Here is a 16,965-nt window from a genome sequence, read left to right on the forward strand (position 1 = left end):
ACAAACGAGAACTGAAAAAAGTTAAAGGAGACCCTAACGAAGCAGTAAAACTCAGCTCTCTCTCTAAAGAAGATGAAGGGGAGGAAAGGAGAGGATGGAACTCAAACTTGCAGTTTCTGCCCGATTGATGTTGGCGTCGTAAGCGATGCTACGTTTGGCCGTGAACCACTTCGATGAGGGGCCTCTGAAGGCAGCCACAAACCTGAACGCAGGTATACAGTTTACGCGCATCCCCGTATCTTCTCCTCCTCTTTTTTTAAATCTCCCGTGCCTTCGCTTCGGACGTCACACGCAAGTCGGTTTAACAGTTTGTCCCCCTGTCACATCGCACGAGGAGACCGCAGCGAAGGCTCTTCCTGTTAATATAATACAACGGCGTACCGTGCTCACTGCTGGAAGCGGAGATTTTTTTCTTCTTTCAGGCGTTCCAGCACATGCTTTCAGGAGGCCCGTTTCTCCCGTTTTGAATTCATTATATGCAGTTATATTTCCCTTTTTTTGCTGGTGCTTCGTGAATATGTTTTCCGCATTGCAGACCTCAACGCAGGTGGACGACCAGGCGAGCACTTCGCCAAATGCTGGGAGGACGAACGTGTTTTCCTCCGCCTCTGCCGCCCGTGCGGAGGAGTTGCAGCGCACACTTGAGATGCTTTACCGCGACATCCTCTTTCCCTTCTTTGAACCGGTGGAGCGACTGCGCGTTGTGAACAATCGAGCCATTCGCGTACAAGACGTGGTGGACGCTATTGCGAAGGAGAGCGCTGGTGCCGGCGCAAAGGAGCAACCGTGACGTTCCTCTCGCTTTCCTCACAGATTCGCGTTGGGGCGTCTCTTGAGCGGCCTTCACTGAAGCTGGAGTCATGGCGCAGTCTCCGATTTCCTGAATTCGCACTGCTGCGTGCTTCTTCCATCGCGAAGACACTAATCACTCTCGTAAAAGAAAAGAAAAAAATTCAATATCCCATGCTACGTTACGGCATCTTCATTGACAACACATACATACACGAGGCAGTCATTACTGATTTCTTCACGCCTCTAAACTCTCTGCATTTTCAACGGTTTCTGTTTTTTTTTTTGTGGCTGTTGCGGGTCGATGACGCTCCTGGCGCGTGTAGCGTGATGCCATTCTTCGCTTCGTTTCGTTCCGCTTTCTTCTCTCCTTTTCTCTCCTTTTACAAGAATGTTGACCTCATCGTGTTTACCTGCTGGTAAATGTTGCGTACCAACCACATTAGAGAAGAGCGAATATCGCATTTACTGCTCACGGCTTTCAAAACCAATTCCAGCCGAAGCTAGTTTTTTCCCCTTTTAACGTCTATTAGGGAGACAGTTGAGCATACTAGTGATCATAATTGAGGTACTCAACCGCTGCTTCTTTTTGGTGTTCTCTTTCTTTCAAGAAGCGGCGGTTTTTATTTTCATTTCCTGAGCAGATGGACTTTACGGAATGTGGAAGCCACATGCACTAACGGCATCCATTGCCCACTCCAGTCGTCAGGTGCGGCGGCCGCTGACAAGCCGTGTCTGGAGTCCTCATATTTCTACTCCTTCGTCACCCTCGGCTCTTCTCTGTGACGCAGAGGCGCCGAATAGGGATGCGCCTGCACTGGTCATTTCGTCCGCCCCCTCTATTGTCCACGTCGATCAGGTAGAGAGTGGAGGAGCGGCGGTGGCATCGCACCTCTTCAACCTTCTCCAGCTGCAGCTTCGAGCTTCTTTAATGTCTGCACATCCCGTTGATTCGATGACAGCACAAAATCATAGCGCTCGTCACACCCGTTTGATCTCCTCCTCTGCGTTGAGGAGCGTAGCACCGCTCCACGCTGCACAGCAACGGATGATGCTGAGGCAGCTTCGCAGTGAGGTTCATTCTCTCGGCAATTTGCTGGTGTCGCACCATCAACGTCAACACCGACTTGGCCCGAGAAGCTCTCAGAGGGACAGCAAGTTACAGGTTTCAGCAACGCAACGTGCATCGCATCGAGTGCGCAGCAGTAGCAGTCTCAAGAGCAGAGAAACTCGAATACCCGTGCAGCTCATTCCCCTCCCGACGGATGCAGAGCAGACGTGGGTGCAGCCGCTGCAGTTAGACGTTGTGCAACAAGTGCTGTCTCAACTGACTCTCGCCGAGCGACTTTATCACGTGCTTTTGGGCGGAGACGGTAGCAGCGGGAGAACATGGCAAACATCATCAGTGCCGGCGCAAGGTCAGTCCGCCTCGCCGTCGCGTGCATCGAAAAGTAGTCACCGCGTCGACTTCAGCACCCACGGCGAGGCTCAGCTCTTCTTTCAGGAATGCACACGCGTCGTTGCATCCTTAGCTGCACTTCGGGCTCCGCACGAGAGCGACGCGCAGCCGCTGGCGTATCTCGCACACGTGTTGCAGACGTCTGCCGCCGCTGGTGCACCCGTGCCCGTGGCGACGCTCATCGCAGCCGTCGGTAAAATACAAGACGAAAGTTCAGAACGACTTCCGAAAGGCAACTCCGTCAAAAGCTCTGCTTGCGATGGGCCATCTTCGTCTGAGCCGCTGTTTAATTGGTGCAGCTGTGTCCCCTGGCTTCTGCACCGCTACGCCGTTGCGCTTTCCGGCGCGGAGGACAACGTGGATTGGCCGGCTGCAAGTGCGTGGATGACCGCCGCGGCAGATCGCGTCTGCGCCACCCAAGCCAACGAACTGCTTTATCTCTCCTCTGCATCCAGCGGCGGGCCATCCTCCACGGCCTCTCCGAGACCTGCGATTCTGAAGGACACGTCAGCAGGGATGTTCGGGCCGTGGCAACGCGTGCTCGATCGAGAAAGGAATGAGGCGGCGCCCGCTTGCTCAGGAAACGCAGTGCCGTTGAAGTCTGCGAATACCACTACTCCTTTCGCAGGGGGTGATGACCAGCTGTGGTCTTGGCTTGCGGAACGAGGCCAACCGGGTCGGCAAGAAGTGGAAAAGGATTCGAGAGATGGTAGCCTGCGGCCATACTGGAAGGTGGTGATGCGCGAGATAAGTCGGAGTGGGGCGCAGGCGGCTGCGATGTTGATGTCCATCGTCCTTTCTCGAAATACTGAGGAGGAGCGCCAACACGCGGGAGGACGTACCGGCACTACTCCTCCTTCAAACACAAAGCCACAGCGCCAACACCACGCGCCGTCGACTTCCACTGCGACGCTGCTGCAGGACTTGCAGTTTCACGCAATCGGCTCGTACGTTTCGCTTCGTCGCATGACGAGCTCTTTGCAACGTCATCGTCGTCTCGTCCCTCTCCTGGAGCTTCATTTGCTGGTGAGCGGATATCCGCAGCATCGTGAAGGCGAACCCCGACAAGATGAGGGCAGCGGAGGGCGTACTTCTCCCGCTGCGGATGACGCAAAAGTATCGAAAAAGGCGTTGACGACACCCCGAAACCACGGGAAGCTTGAAGCGCCGATGAGAAATGAAATGCTGGCAGCGGCGCACCGGCGGCATCGAGTGCTGACCGGTGAGTTGATGGGCGTGTACGCGGGGCACAACCAGAAGCACCACCGCAACAGCCACCACCACCACCACCCGATTGCTTCTTACTGTCAACAGGCACATCAAGCAGGTGCCATGCTGTGGCGCGAGGTTGCGTTGCTCGACGCCTACACCTTAATCACAGTTGGCCACGTCAGCGAACACGCCGTGGACGTTGCGGCGCTGGACAAGCCGTCGGCGCTGCAGCAGCTAGCATGGCTTCAACAGGAGTGCCTCCAGCACCTGCGCACTCTGGAGAAGCCATCACAGAAAAAAACGCACATCAAAAGGCCTGAGTCAGCGGCGTCCTTCGTGGCTCGTCCAGACGTAAATGTACGGACAGGCTCGTACGCGCTCTCCTCCGCACGTACACAGGTACTGCTGAGCAGCCTCACCCCCCGTACTCGTGCCACACTTGTTGAGAAGCTGCGCGAAAGCCTGCGACTCAGTGCCAAGGTGCTCGCTCGATGGGGCGAAGCAGAGATGATCTGCAAGCTATATCAGTCCTATCCAGGCATGGGGGCGAGCTGGGAGGTTGGCCGCGCGCTGCTGCAATGTGGACACTACGAAGTCGCCGTTGAGGTGCTCCAGTCGCTGCTCGAGACCTCCCCTGCAGCAGGACGGGGCTCGTCGTCCGCCGCGTCCCTTCTGTCATCGAGTGCGGTCGCCATGCGTCAGCTGCTGTTAGAGGCGATGCAAGGCGCCGCCTCCGCTCTCGTGGCGCAGCAACACTGCGAGCAACAGCAGGAGGAGGAGCAGAAGCATGAGTTACCTTCCACGTCTTCCCCATTCGCTGCGACGCTGCCGTCTCTCGACGACGCGCTCGCCGATGCTTCACGGGAGCCAAGAGCTGCGCAAGAAAATACAACCAAAGACAGCGCATCTGTCAGCGAAAACGAAGTCGATGCACCACTGCCGGCTGAGCTGCGCGCGCAGGTCCACTCCCTCTACACCCATTCCGCGTCGCTTCCAGTGCCCCTCCCGATGTGCTTGCACGCCGTCATTCAAGGGCTTACGGAGGCGTTGCCGCTCACCAAGAACGCTTTCGGTGCGCCATCGGACGAGCAGCTTCGTAAAGCCGCCGTGCTCTGCACCTACGCACTTCGCTGTCACCTTGCGGAGCAGCCGGCGCGTGGGTTGCTGGGCAAGACAGTGGAGTTGTGGGTCTCGTGCGTAGCGCCCTATCTGTGCCGTCGACGAGGAAGCCAAGTCAGCACCGCGCGGAGCTCTACTTCGCTTTGCTCGCCAAGGCTGTCGACGACGGATCGCTACCTGCGTGAGGTCTCACTGCGGCTCCTGTACGGCTATCCACACGTGCCCGTTGCCCGGTTGCTCTTGACGCGGCTGCTGCACGAGTGGAGCATCATGACTGCCACAACCCTCGCCCTCTCCTCCACTGCGGACGCCTCTGCCATCTCCGGCACGGCAAGTCGCAGTGGTCACGAAGAACGGGCTGCACTGACGGTTCAGTGGATGCTGCGCCACCTCTTTCGATACGCCGGACGCACAGATCTACGAAATGACGAGCTGCAGAGGGCGTACCCTGTCTGCACCCCCGATGCGGCCATTGCTGAGGACAACAGCGAATGCACGCGTTGGTGGAACGCGGACTTCACGGAGCGTTACACGCAGGACACGCTGCGACTGATGCCACGCATTGCGCTAGAGAACCTCGCGGAGCTACTGAGCGAGGATAATGGAAGGGGTAAGGTGGGCGGGCTGCAGCACGTTCTCGACCGGGTACAGGTAGCGCTGCATCGCCGTGTATCCGCAGACGGCACGCAGCACCAGCCCTGGCAGTGCATAACGTGCTACTTATGGAATGGTCGTTACACCAGTGAGTGCAGGCGGTGCCACACGCTCGCCACGTCGCTCCTGCAGTGCCGCTCGTGCGGTTTTTTCACATCTTCGGCCGGATACCGGGCGTCGCACGGTTTGAGCTGTGAGGTGTGCGGCACGGTGCTCGTTGCGCTAACAGGCGCGAATGCACCAACGCGCAACGGGGAAGCCATCCGCCGAACTCCCCAGGAAGTTCCTGCATTTGACATACCGCAGTCAATGGAGGACGCGAACAGCGCATCCTTGAACAGCTCTCCCGAAGCGGTAGATCAAGATCAGCGCACCGAAACGCAAAGCACACCCCTCACCCCGTCTGCGTCGCGCGGTGAGCAAACGCCTGTGGGAGCGGCCACCGTGATAGGCAGCGGACGGCCGGCAAGGCTTTTCCGCGACTCTCCGCATGTGCTATGTGTGGTGCCGCTGCGGCCGTGGTCGTGTGCGCACTGCCGCACCGTGAACGAGGCACAGCATGTCTTTTTCTGCCGTGGCTGCGGTCGGCCGGCGCCGGCGACAGACACGACAACGCACGCCGCCGTTTCTGCCGTGTCGCAGCCGTGTGGTTGCTGCGGTCATGTGCCCAAGACGATGGAGGGCCGCCTGCTGCCGTGGTGCGAGCGTTGTGGGGCGTTGCACGAACGCGTACAGCGCGTCTTCACCGCTGCGTCAGCCGCATCGACGACGACATCGGCGCAGAGCGGTGCAGCGATGCCTGCGTTGCCCGTCGAAGGCGGGGAGAGGGGGAGTGGTACTTGTGGTCCGCTGCGATTGCCGACGCTGTGGTGGTGCGGTGAGTGCGCCGTGTCGCTGAATCCGTGGGCTCGCACTCATTGCAGCCTGTGCGGTGCTGGGCGACCTGCTGGCGGCTTAGCAAGTGCGCTGCCTCACGCATCAGACTCCGCCTCCGCCAGCCCAAGCACAAATGCGTCTTCTTCTTTGCTGGATGACATAAGGCAGCTGGAGTTGGGACCCAACGCGGCGGTTCCTTTTATCACCGTTCCGTGGTCGATGCAGCGCTGCGGCGGGTGTCGGGCACTAAATCGCGTGGGTACGCACCGTTGCTGGAAATGCGGAGCGGCGCAGTCGTGGCCGGCATCATTGCGGCAAACGATATCCACGCAGTGGCAGTACTGGCTGACACAGGTGACACACGCGGTAACGGTGACGGGTGGTGCGCGAAGCGAGCCGGAGGGCACAGGCTCCACAGCATCTCTTGCATCACAGAACACCGCCAGCGCAAGCGCACCGCTGCTGCTGCTCGCACGCACCGAGCACTGGATATGCCTGCGGGATGGCTGCCTGCATTTGAACTGCACGGATGTGGCGCAGCACACCGGCGAGCTTGGTGAAAGGGGGAGTGCGTTGCTTGTGCGTTGTGCAGCGTGCCACACACCCCGTCGCCGCGCGGAGGTCTTTAACCCCTTCCACGACCGTCTCTGCTGGCGGAAGGCGGGCAACGCAGACAAGAAGGTCCCGCTTTCACCTGCTCACGCCGTTGTGGGGGCGCTTATATTGCCACGAGCTGCGCCGCTCCTGACCAACCCGCTCGTCGGTGCGCCGACGACGTCTTCTCTAAGCGACTCAGCTGCACGTCCTGTGCGGGTGTTGCATCGCGCACGAGTTGCATCTGCCGCCACGCCTGCGTGTGCGTGCTGCGGAGCTCTCGAGCAGGAAGAAGAAGGCTCAGCGCCGACGTCGTCGTCATCATCGACGCTGCCTTGTCCGCCGCCGACACCCCTGCGGCCGCTCTTTTGGGTACACATGTGCAAGAAATGCGGCCATTGCTCCTGGGGTCCGTCGTGCGTCGCCTTCAAGGCAGAAGCCTCCGCGGCAGACTCATCGAGCTCCGCCACTCCCCGCGGCCTTCTCCCTGGTGAAGAGGCGTTGGCGCTTCGGTTGCTGCTGCGGTCGCTCGCGCAGAGCGTGCAACAGGCGCTGGCGTTGCAGGCGGAAAGAAAAGGCAGAAGCGGCAGTGGAGTCGCGAAAAGCTCAAGCTCGCACGTGGACCATACAAACTCCTATGAGTCGTCTTCCAGTCGCGGAGGAACGCCGCTTATGGACTGGGCTTGGTTTTCGAGGCACGTGCTCTCCGCCGTGCAGCTGTTCACTTGCAGCAGCAGCAGCTCTAAGGTGAGTTCTGCAAAAGAGTCCATTGACGTAAAAGCAGAGGGGGATGCCGCCAGATGCACGCTGCAAACGGAGGAGGAGGTCGCCCGCCGGCATGATGCGCTGCTGCCGTGGTGTGGCTGCGATGTGGCCTCGGCGGAGCAGCTGTGCTCGTCGGAGCCGCGTGTGGCGGTGCTGTCGGACACGGCGGGCACCGTGCACTCCGCGATGATGGAGGTGTGCGAGGTACTCGAAGGCATTTGCGGTCTCGTTGAGCTGCGCGTCTCCGAGGTGGCTGCAGTAACGGCGCGACGACGACCTTCTCCTTCTCCGCCGACGGTCCCCCTCTGTCTGGAGGACGCGTGGACCCGTCGCCTCCTCCTCGCCGCGCTCGACTTGATAGACGTTGTGAACCGCAGCACCGTGTGTGATGAAGTTGGGTTTGCCACGCTGCGCCGACTCTGCCGCCTCCTGCGTCCGCACGAGCTTGACCACATCGACACGGAGACGAAGTGGAGGTACCTGCAGGACATGAAGCTGTCGCGCTCGTCCATACTGCATGGCTGTGTACGGTGCGAGCACTGTCTGCGGAACCACATGCCGGGACGGCAGTGCTCGGCGCTGTAGTGGCGACGGTGACGTGCGCCAGTGTCTGTGTTCGGCGCCGTCATGGGGACTGCAACGAAGTGCAGAAGGAGCGTCGTGTCCAACCATCTTACGGCGTGCTGATGATGTTGTTGCCGAGGCTGCAGAGGCTTCGTGTATTTGGGTGTATTTGCCTCTTGTACTTCGTCACAGGTCGAAACACTTGCTTTTCAATTTGGCTTTCTACAACTACCCGTAGAGAATGAAATGGCGTCGTTTCGGTGGTGCATCTCACCTCGTGCACCGACACAACGATCGGCGTCTCTTGTGTCCTTCCTTGTGGCCCCACGAACGAAGCGGCGTTTGTCGACCACAGCGGCGACAACCACGAACCTCTTCTTGAAGGATCGCGGCACCAGCGGCACCAAGTGCGTAGAACGTTGCTCGTTTCGAACTCCTCCTTCTCTCTCTTTCCATTTCCTTCTCTGCTGCACCGTCGGTCTCAATTATTCTACCCTTCAACTATATATATTCTCTGCCCGCGTAGTACACTCACCATTTGAGCACCGCACCTTTCACTGCTTGATAGTGCAGAACGAGGGGGGAAAACAGTTCAGGGTGAAAACAGGCAAGATTGAAGGACCGGCACTTCGCGAAGATGCTTCGACGGAGCGCGCTGTGGTGTCTCAAGGCACGGCCCAAGACGGTGAGCATCGAACCCGGCAGTAACCGCTTCTTAGATCCAAACATCGAGGCAAAAGCGAAGGACATCTTTGCCGTGCCGCCCTTCCCTAACAAGTCGGTGCTGCACAACTGGCGCTTCTTCATTAAGGCCGGCAAGGCGGCAACGGGGCCGCCGGTGGGGCAAGAATTCTCCAAGCTCGGCCTGAAGGCAATGGACTTCGCCAAGGCGTTTAACGACCGCACGAAGCCGCATTTCAAGGATGATATCGAGTTGGTGGTGCGCATTCAGGTGTACTTTGACAAGTCGTACATCTTCCGCATTGAGCCGCCTCCGACGGCGTGGTTCCTGATGCGTGCGGTGCGCAAGAAGCGCGGCGAGACCGGCTCCGTCGTGCTGCGGGGCCACTACTGTGCCTACGTAACCTTAGAAATGTGCTACGAGATCGCCAAAATGAAGCAGATGTCGTGGGGGAAGATGGAGTACCCGCCGATCGAGGTGCGCGTGCGGCGCATTGTCGGCCAGGCACGCCGCATGGGCATTGCGATCATCGGCGTCGACACTGCCCACAGCTCCCCGGTGAAGGGGATGACGGAGAAGCAGTACCTGGAGGAGGGGGAGAAGTACCGCAAGGTGCACATGGCGCAGTACGAGGCGCTGAAGTCGAAGGAGTTGGCAGCCGCACCGCTGATTGAGCGGCTGCACCGGCTCAACATGGCACCGCTGAGCAACGCGCAGTTGGAGGAAGGTCTGCAAGACGCCGATGTACTGCACGCGCTGTGGAAGTCGTCGCACCCGAAGAGCCTCTATATGCAGGACATCCGCAATCGCGAGATGGCGCGGCGCTACGTGAATGCGCGTGGCTGGTTTAAAGATATGACACCGGAGGAGATGCGAGTGGTGTTTTTGAACTACCGCCTGCCAGAAGCGGAGCGCCAGCGCGAGCTTGGCCGGTCGGACGCGGAGGTTCAAGCGCAGGGGTACTGGACTCGTGATGGGCCGCAGCAGTAAGGCGCAAACACGAAGAGAGGTCGCAAAAAAAGGGAGGCTTTGCCGTTCTGTCGATCTGGTAGTGCGCATTCGCACCAGATGTGCGTCTTTTTGCCTTGTGCTGTTGTGGAAGCGTGTTTTGTTGGTGTGTTGTACCCCAAGACAGACTGGGTGAAGGAGGGCGAAGGCGCAGAGGAGTAAAGGAAGGCCACAGAGGTGAGAGCGTGCGAGAGCGATCGATTGAGCGAGAAGTTGCGTCTCAGGCCGGCAGAGAAGCACGGCAACGCTTTTGCTTGTGCTTCTGCTCTCCTTACCCCCCTCTTAGATCCTTCGTAGCTCCGATTTTCCTTTCCTGATGCCGGCGATGAAGTATTTTGTTGGGGTTTCTTTACTTGTGACGCGAAGGACTTTCGCTTCTTTACACAAATCTGGCTTTTAGAAAAAAAAAACGAAGAAGACGATGCGAGTAGACGCCGACGACCAACGGCGGACCTTTAGCGGAGGGCACGCCGCAATGAATGTACTCTTCACTGAAATATGCCGTATATCGTTTCTCCATCTCTCTCACCGCCATGCACGTTGCTCCCTTTTTTTTCCAAATAGTGGAATGGGAGGCGGACACTTCGATTGCTGGAAACAACAAAAAAAAACACACACATGTGAGGGAGGAGGACCACAACGATTTCATTGGCGCGTGTTTCTGCCCGCCGCAACGACGGCCCTACAAACTCTTTGTTTTCTTTTCTTCCGCAACTTCACTTCCGTCGTACTCTTTGTTTCCCTTAAACACCATTGTGTGCGCGCAGCGCCGCACGCAACGAACGTTTTCACCCGTCGGTGACAACACTTCTAGAGTTGGCTGAATAAGATACTGCAAATGTCACAGCCAAAAGCTGCGTGCGTTTCTCGCTGCGGACTCACCTACCGCCCCAAAGCCGATGTCGCGGTGGTGGATGTCAACACGTTTTTCCGCATCCTGCGCTTCATCTCCGCCAATCCCCAGCTGGCCACGTTAACGGTGGCGACGGAGCAGACTTCTATTGCCGAGTCGACGCAACAGGGTCTCGCCCCCTCGTCTGCCACCGAAGTCACTCCGGCGTCTCTGACCACGGCGAAGCCTTCGCTGATGGGCACGAGCGCCGCGGTGGGCAATCGAATCCGCATTCCAGCGGTGCTGCATGAACCCCTCGAGAACTATCGACGGATGGCGACGACGTCGCCCATCGATCAAAACGGTCTCGCGATGGCGCGGCAGCGTGTGCAGAGTCTTCTGGAAGAGTTGTGCAACGAATTAAAAGATGCGGACGCCACGACAGCGCTCTGCAGCGACGTCTTTGCGCACACGGAGGACGACATGGTTGAAAGCGATAGCACGACTTTTATGCACAGTACGACGACCACCACTTTTGGACCGAAGCAGAACGTGGCCAAGACCAATGTATCGAACAGCAACGAGATGCAGCAGATTGTACCTGGACTGTGGTGCGGGTCGTGGCACCAAGCGAGTAACCTTGCGTTGCTAGAGCACTACGGCATCACACACGTGTGCTGCTGCATCGATACAAAGCCCTTCTTCCCCACCAACTTCATGTACTTTCAGATCCCCGCCGCGGACACGCCGACGTACCGGATGCAGCCGCACTTCGCGCAGGCCTTCGAGTTCATTGAAAACGCGCTAGTGCGGAGTCATGGAAACGTGTTGGTGCACTGTGGTGCGGGCATTTCACGTGCCCCGACGATCGTGGCCTCGTACCTTATGAAGAAGCTGCACATCAGCTCGACGGCGGCCATTCAGCTCGTGCAGCACCACCGCTACGCCGCGTCGCCCAACGTGGGCTTTCGCGAGCAGCTGCACCTGTACGGAAAGAGTCTCCAAGTGGATGAGGTGTCAGCGAGCGAGCGTGGCAAGCTGACGAATGAGGGGTTCATGCAGGCGGCCGCGGCGGTCAATTCCAAGTAGGAAGGGAAGCTTGCGAATGCTCAATCCGTGCTGCAGCACCACCGATAGCGCACCGTCGTCCACACACATAGACGTCTTTGGCAACAGAGCATGTGCACAGCTGCTTTACGATGACAGTGCTGGTCGTGCAGCTGAAGAAGATCGCCAAAGGGAGTGAGCGCCGAGAGGGTAGAGAGAAGCAACATACTGGTGTAGATTGCCGTGTACAATATTCAAGCACCCAAGGGTTGGTCTTGGCTGTCTTCTTCACTACTTTTGATTATTGAAAGCGTTACAATTTTTTTTCCGGTTTCCATTGGCGGTTTATATATACTACGTAGTAATTCATACATTTCCGCATTTGTACTTCTATGTTTCTTCTTCTTTTTTATCTGTTGCGACAAAGGAAGCTCGCTTTGTTTCCCCTCCTCCGTCGCCCCGGTGAAGCAATTCATTTGTTATGTGTCGAGTTGACGTTATGGCGAGAAGGACGATGTGGATGACGCTCTCCGGTTATTGGAAGAGATGGTAATGAGTCGCCCTGGTGGCTTACATGCTTCTTTTTCTTCTCTCATTTTTTCTTTTGTGATTCCCGCTTGACTCTGCGTTGGTGCCCAACATTCCGTAACGGCATTCGCCACAGGTTTCCGACAAGCCGTCAAGGAAACAATGTGAAAACATTCTCACAAACCGTGTTTCTCTTCTATTATACGGATGCATACTACCGTCACCAGACAAACAGCAAAAAGAATCTTGAGTTAGTACCGAGGGAAGAAAGGAGACGTACGTTGCCTCGTGTTTTTTTTTCTTTTTCTGAGAGCATGTTTCGCCTCCCTCGCTGAGGTCATTATCCTTCATTAACTTGCAGCGACTCTGCGATGCACATTTAAGACTTTCCTGTCTACGTGCATATTATTTTCTTGCTTTCTCTTCCTCTATCGTCTCTTGATCTCTCCGCGGCTCTGCCGCTACCTGCGTGATTTTTTCAATTCACTGTAACGCTGCGCAAAGCTAGAACACTTCTCCTTCCTTACTGCCAGCTGAACTGCACCACTGGAGGCGCATTCGACTAGTCGCTTCATTGAATACGTGAATATACATACCTCACCCCCGTTATCTTACCCCGACAGAGCGAGAGCGAGAAACGGCTTTAAGGAGAGAAACGAAAAACCGCTGTTAATTTTTCTTCTGCCTGACAGATCCCTGACGCGTCTTCCTTTATTTCTAATACATATATATATTTATTCGTGCAATAGGAAAGCGAGAAGATGTTAGGCTCAGGCAAGTCGAGCGGTGTGGTGAACGAGGCCAGCAACCTCAAGGCCAACGAGAACCTCACCTCCACCATCGAACAGATGAACACGAAGGCATACCGCCAAAGCCGCGACATGAACGACGTCATCCCGACCCACCGACGCGCCGTAGCAGAGGCGCCGCGCGACAACGGCGTCCCTGTGTACGACCCTTCTACCGAGAAAGCAATGGAGCAGGTGGAGCGCGGCAACGCGGCGGAGTTGGCGGACGACGACGAGGACGATGAGCTAATGGCACTGCGTCGGATGCGCATGCAGCACCTGAAGGCGACACAGGAAAAAAACGCGGAGTACCGCAGTAAGCAGCACGGCGAGTACCGCGAGATCGCACAAGACGACTTCTTCAACGTCGTGGTGCGGGAGAAGGGCGGCAGCGATCGGGTGTGCGTCCACTTCTACCACAAAGACTTCGAGACGTGCAAAGTGATGGACAGACGCCTTTCTGAGTTGTCGCAGTCGATGCTGGCGGTTCGGTTTGTCAAGATCGACGCGGAGCGCTCGCCTTTCTTGGTGGAGCGTCTGCACGTGTCGACGCTGCCGTGCTGTCTGCTCTTCTTGAACGACGTCTGCGTCGATCGCATTCTCGGCTTCGACGGGTGCACGTCGGAGGATGGCACGTTAGATGCGGATCTGCTGCGGGAGCGAATCGCACGCACCCTGCAGATGGAAACGGAACACTAGGAGTGGTGCTGGGAGCGAGAAGACAGAGGAGGAATTCTGTTGTCGTGCGTTTTCGCAAACTATCCTTCATGCGGGCCGGTTCCTTGGCCAAGGAGGCCGTGCGACCACAGCAACGACCTTGGAAGAGGTGAACGGAGGGGTGAATGACATGGACGACCTGAGAGGCACGGTGTCTGCGATGCAACCAACACCTTTCTGATTTCTCTCTCTCGTTTCATTGGATGTGGTTGATGTTGCCAACACTGTTTGTATTCAATTTTGTTTGTAATCTGTGTGATGTAATCAACGGGCGTTGTCATCAACATGGCAACAGTCGTTAAGAAAGACAGCCAATAAAACGCGGCTACAATACGTAAACTTTTTCCAATTTTCACGTGACGCATCGACGCACCCACACGCTTGCTGTCCTTTACAGTGCGCTTCAGGAGCATCCTCTTTCATATGCAACGTCCTTTTCGTCCCTTCTCCTTTTAGGTGCCGCAATTATGCCGTGCCTGGACGAAATGCACGACTTTTGGGGGGATTATCACTCTCATAAGCTTTTTACAGCTTCCGTCACTGTCTCCTTTCGCCTTTTCTCCCTCGTTTGCGTTTGCGTTTGCGTTTGCGTTGCGTTGCGTTGCCCCCTCAGCACCATCGGTCAACGATTTAGCTCTTCTTTCTGTCTTTTTCCCTTTTTAAACCATCGTATATTTATCGTTGACAGGGTACATTGCTTTCGTGTATACTTCTCTGTATTAAACAGCTAGATGAAGTTCAACCTCGCACTTGTGGGCGTCTGCCTCATCGGCTTTCTCCTTTCTAGCTACGCGTACACCGTAGAAGTGCACGCCGATCGCGCCAGGCAACTCGGCGTCCCGTACCGCGCGTACTGCGACATCGGTCCTTTTTCGTGCACAAAGGTGTTCTCCTCCGAGTTCGGGTCCGCCACGCAGTTCTTCGGCCTCCCAAAGACCTCCAACGCGCTCGTGGGGATGATGTACTACTTCGCCGAGATGCTGTGCTGCTGGAACCCAACGTTGATGCTGCTGACGAGCGCGCCAAGTCTCCTTGTCACCGTGTGCCTCGCTTTCGTCCTCACCGTCGTGCTGCGCGATTTGTGTGTTGTGTGCTGCTCCATCTACGTGGTGAACATTACCACGGTGCTCCTGTCTTACCGCTGGTGGAGGCGATCGCGCGCCGCCAACGCTGCTCGCAAGCGGAGCGGCGGTGCTGCGAAGGCCCCGAGACGCAAGTGAGAACGGCGGCGGTGGCGTCTTCATCCGCCTCACCGCGTCTCGCACCGGAATCCGTTTAGGAAGGGGCGTCAGGCAAGTGGCGGGAACGTGGATGAAACCACAACTGACTTTGCGGTGAGGGCGAATCAAGATTTCTTTTTCCCTCTTTTGAAGACTACAGACTTCCGTTTCCCGTGTTGGGATGGTTCAGATCGTGAATATATATTCCTTTTGCTGCTGCCATCTTTCTTAGTTCCGCTTCATCAATGTGCACGTTAGTTTGCGTGTCGAACAACGTTGGAGTAATCAACGAGATAGAAAATAACGAATGGTAGTTTGCATCCAAGTGGCGGCATCTGCAGTTGTTCGCCCATTTATCCTAACAGCGCCGTGTCGCTGGTGTGTTTTACTCGCAGATGAAAAAAGGAAATGAAAATTCCGGTTATTGCTACAACTCATATTATTGTTGTTGTTTTCGTGTTTCTCTGTCATTGACGATCGCGCAAAGTGATTCCTTGCTTATTTCTGCGTCAGCAGCCGTTTCGCACTTCCTTCCTCTCGTACCTCGTCCAACGGGCCGTTTTCTCCCGTCTCCTTTACTTCACCCTGCCTCACGCGCGGTACACTGTAGTGGTAGGCGTGCTAAAACGCCGCCGATCGAACTCATCCTTTTTGTTTTGTGTTGAAAGTCTGTCCGTGTAGTTTGTACTGGACGTTGATATAATACACTGGCTGCAGTTTTATCGCTATATACGTAGTGGTGTGATGTATCGACGGTCCTTCATCCTACTCGCGGCACCGTCGTCGCGGGTGTGGTGGTCGCCCTACGGCAAGCCAGACCGGACGGGGGAGACCACCGGCACCCAGCCAGACTTCGGACACTCCGGCAGCGCTCCCCGCGATCTTTTCCAGCGCACCACCCGCCACCGTCAGTCGCACTACGCCGTGTCGGCGGGTGGCCGTAGGGTGGCGGAGCCCTCCTCTTCCTCTTCGCCGGATTCTTCCTCCGTGGCGTCGGCGGGTGCCGGGCGGAAGAAGAAGTCGTACGCCGAGGCGGCGGCCGGCCCCCTCGGCACGGCGGGCAGCGCGGGACAGCAGCAGGCGATGCACATGTACGCGAACAAGGAGAACGCGTGGGAGGGGTACACGGATGATTGCTTCTACGGCGCAAAGCGGTTTCGCGAGTACTGGCACCGCATGCTGGCCGACCGTGGTGTGCGTTACTACGTCTTCACGGTGGTGGTTATGGTGATGGCGGCCGGGGCGAAGTTGTGGCAAATGCAAACGGCGCAACGTGCACAGAACGGACTGCTCGGACCGCGCAAGAAGAATTACCGCAGTCGCCTTACCGTTGTGCTTGACGTCGATGAGACGCTGTTGTCGTACGGGGATAAGGCGTTCCGCCTGAAGGCCGGGCTCGTCCCGCGCCCGTACCTCGCAGAGCTCTTGGACTACCTGACCTCCATCGACGCCGAGGTGGTGCTGTGGGCGGCGTGCAGCGAGCGGTATATGCGGCAGGTTCTCGGCATCATCGACCCCAGCGGCGTACGTGTGACACAGTACATCACACGGGACAAGGAGTGGTTCTCGAAGGACAACTACTACGAGAAGAACGTGCTGTGGCTGAAGCGCCCGCTGGAAGACACAATCATCATCGAGAATCGCCCGCTGAGCGTGCGCAATTGCAACGCGAATGCCATCCTCGTCGATGACTTCATCCGTGGCGAGTACATGGACACCGGTCAAGACCATCCTGCTAATGATCACGCGTTGCGCACGATTAAAAACATCATCGAAGATCTGGAAACGTCCGGGATGCCGGTGCCGGAGTACTTGGCGAACGCGAAGGTGCGCAACCCCGAGATTAAGGAGATCCCCTGTCACCTGGCCATTCGCCAGCTGCCGGACGAAATTGCTCGCGGCGTTTTTTACTTTATCGGAGACAAGATGAAGGCGAAGCGCACCAACACGTCGAGTTAGGTGGACGACCGTCCCTCTTTATCTTGCTTTCCCTTTTTCTTCTCTGTTGCCGTAGGAGATATTCGTTCGTTGAGTTGAGAGCCTTTAATGCGCGCCAAAAATAGTACCCGTAAACAGCAGAAGAGGAAAGGAGGAGAGAACTACAGCAGCGT

At 56.9% G+C, this 16,965-nt stretch overlaps 7 protein-coding genes across 10 annotated transcripts; all 7 read left to right on the forward strand.

The window, feature by feature from the left end:
- Window positions 1-294: 294 nt before the first annotated feature.
- On the forward strand, window positions 295-790 carry ABB37_02274 (hypothetical protein; the record flags this gene model as incomplete). The annotated part of the gene is made up of 1 exon (XM_015799183.1): window positions 295-790. The coding sequence occupies exon 1, from the start codon at window positions 518-520 to the stop codon at window positions 788-790; it is 273 nt and encodes a 90-aa protein (XP_015662661.1). The 5' UTR covers window positions 295-517.
- Window positions 791-1,447: 657 nt separating this feature from the next.
- On the forward strand, window positions 1,448-8,053 carry ABB37_02275 (hypothetical protein; the record flags this gene model as incomplete). Its single annotated transcript, XM_015799184.1, has 1 exon — window positions 1,448-8,053. The coding sequence occupies one exon, from the start codon at window positions 1,448-1,450 to the stop codon at window positions 8,051-8,053; it is 6,606 nt and encodes a 2,201-aa protein (XP_015662662.1).
- A 503-nt stretch (window positions 8,054-8,556) lies between these two features.
- Window positions 8,557-9,704, forward strand: ABB37_02276 (putative mitochondrial Ribosomal protein L11; the record flags this gene model as incomplete). Its single annotated transcript, XM_015799185.1, has 1 exon — window positions 8,557-9,704. The coding sequence occupies exon 1, from the start codon at window positions 8,670-8,672 to the stop codon at window positions 9,702-9,704; it is 1,035 nt and encodes a 344-aa protein (XP_015662663.1). The 5' UTR covers window positions 8,557-8,669.
- A 580-nt stretch (window positions 9,705-10,284) lies between these two features.
- ABB37_02277 (putative dual specificity protein phosphatase) lies at window positions 10,285-11,643 on the forward strand (the record flags this gene model as incomplete). Of its 2 annotated transcripts, none has more annotated exons than XM_015799186.1 (1): window positions 10,285-11,643. In XM_015799186.1, the coding sequence occupies exon 1, from the start codon at window positions 10,561-10,563 to the stop codon at window positions 11,641-11,643; it is 1,083 nt and encodes a 360-aa protein (XP_015662664.1). In that variant the 5' UTR covers window positions 10,285-10,560. The 2 variants fall into 2 exon arrangements, with proteins under 2 accessions (XP_015662664.1, XP_015662665.1); XM_015799187.1 differs by having other exon boundaries at window positions 10,488-11,643.
- A 988-nt stretch (window positions 11,644-12,631) lies between these two features.
- On the forward strand, window positions 12,632-13,616 carry ABB37_02278 (hypothetical protein; the record flags this gene model as incomplete). Its single annotated transcript, XM_015799188.1, has 1 exon — window positions 12,632-13,616. The coding sequence occupies exon 1, from the start codon at window positions 12,891-12,893 to the stop codon at window positions 13,614-13,616; it is 726 nt and encodes a 241-aa protein (XP_015662666.1). The 5' UTR covers window positions 12,632-12,890.
- Window positions 13,617-14,245: 629 nt separating this feature from the next.
- Window positions 14,246-14,854, forward strand: ABB37_02279 (hypothetical protein; the record flags this gene model as incomplete). Its single annotated transcript, XM_015799189.1, has 1 exon — window positions 14,246-14,854. The coding sequence occupies exon 1, from the start codon at window positions 14,366-14,368 to the stop codon at window positions 14,852-14,854; it is 489 nt and encodes a 162-aa protein (XP_015662667.1). The 5' UTR covers window positions 14,246-14,365.
- A 608-nt stretch (window positions 14,855-15,462) lies between these two features.
- ABB37_02280 (putative mitochondrial TFIIF-stimulated CTD phosphatase) lies at window positions 15,463-16,813 on the forward strand (the record flags this gene model as incomplete). 3 transcript variants are annotated; one of them, XM_015799190.1, is made up of 1 exon in its annotated part: window positions 15,463-16,813. In XM_015799190.1, the coding sequence occupies exon 1, from the start codon at window positions 15,599-15,601 to the stop codon at window positions 16,811-16,813; it is 1,215 nt and encodes a 404-aa protein (XP_015662668.1). In that variant the 5' UTR covers window positions 15,463-15,598. The 3 variants fall into 3 exon arrangements, with proteins under 3 accessions (XP_015662668.1, XP_015662669.1, XP_015662670.1); XM_015799191.1 differs by having other exon boundaries at window positions 15,469-16,813; XM_015799192.1 differs by having other exon boundaries at window positions 15,521-16,813.
- Between the last annotated feature and the right edge of the window lie 152 nt (window positions 16,814-16,965).

This window comes from Leptomonas pyrrhocoris (assembly GCF_001293395.1).
Source record: "Leptomonas pyrrhocoris isolate H10 chromosome Unknown, whole genome shotgun sequence".
Lineage (NCBI taxonomy): Eukaryota > Euglenozoa > Kinetoplastea > Trypanosomatida > Trypanosomatidae > Leptomonas > Leptomonas pyrrhocoris.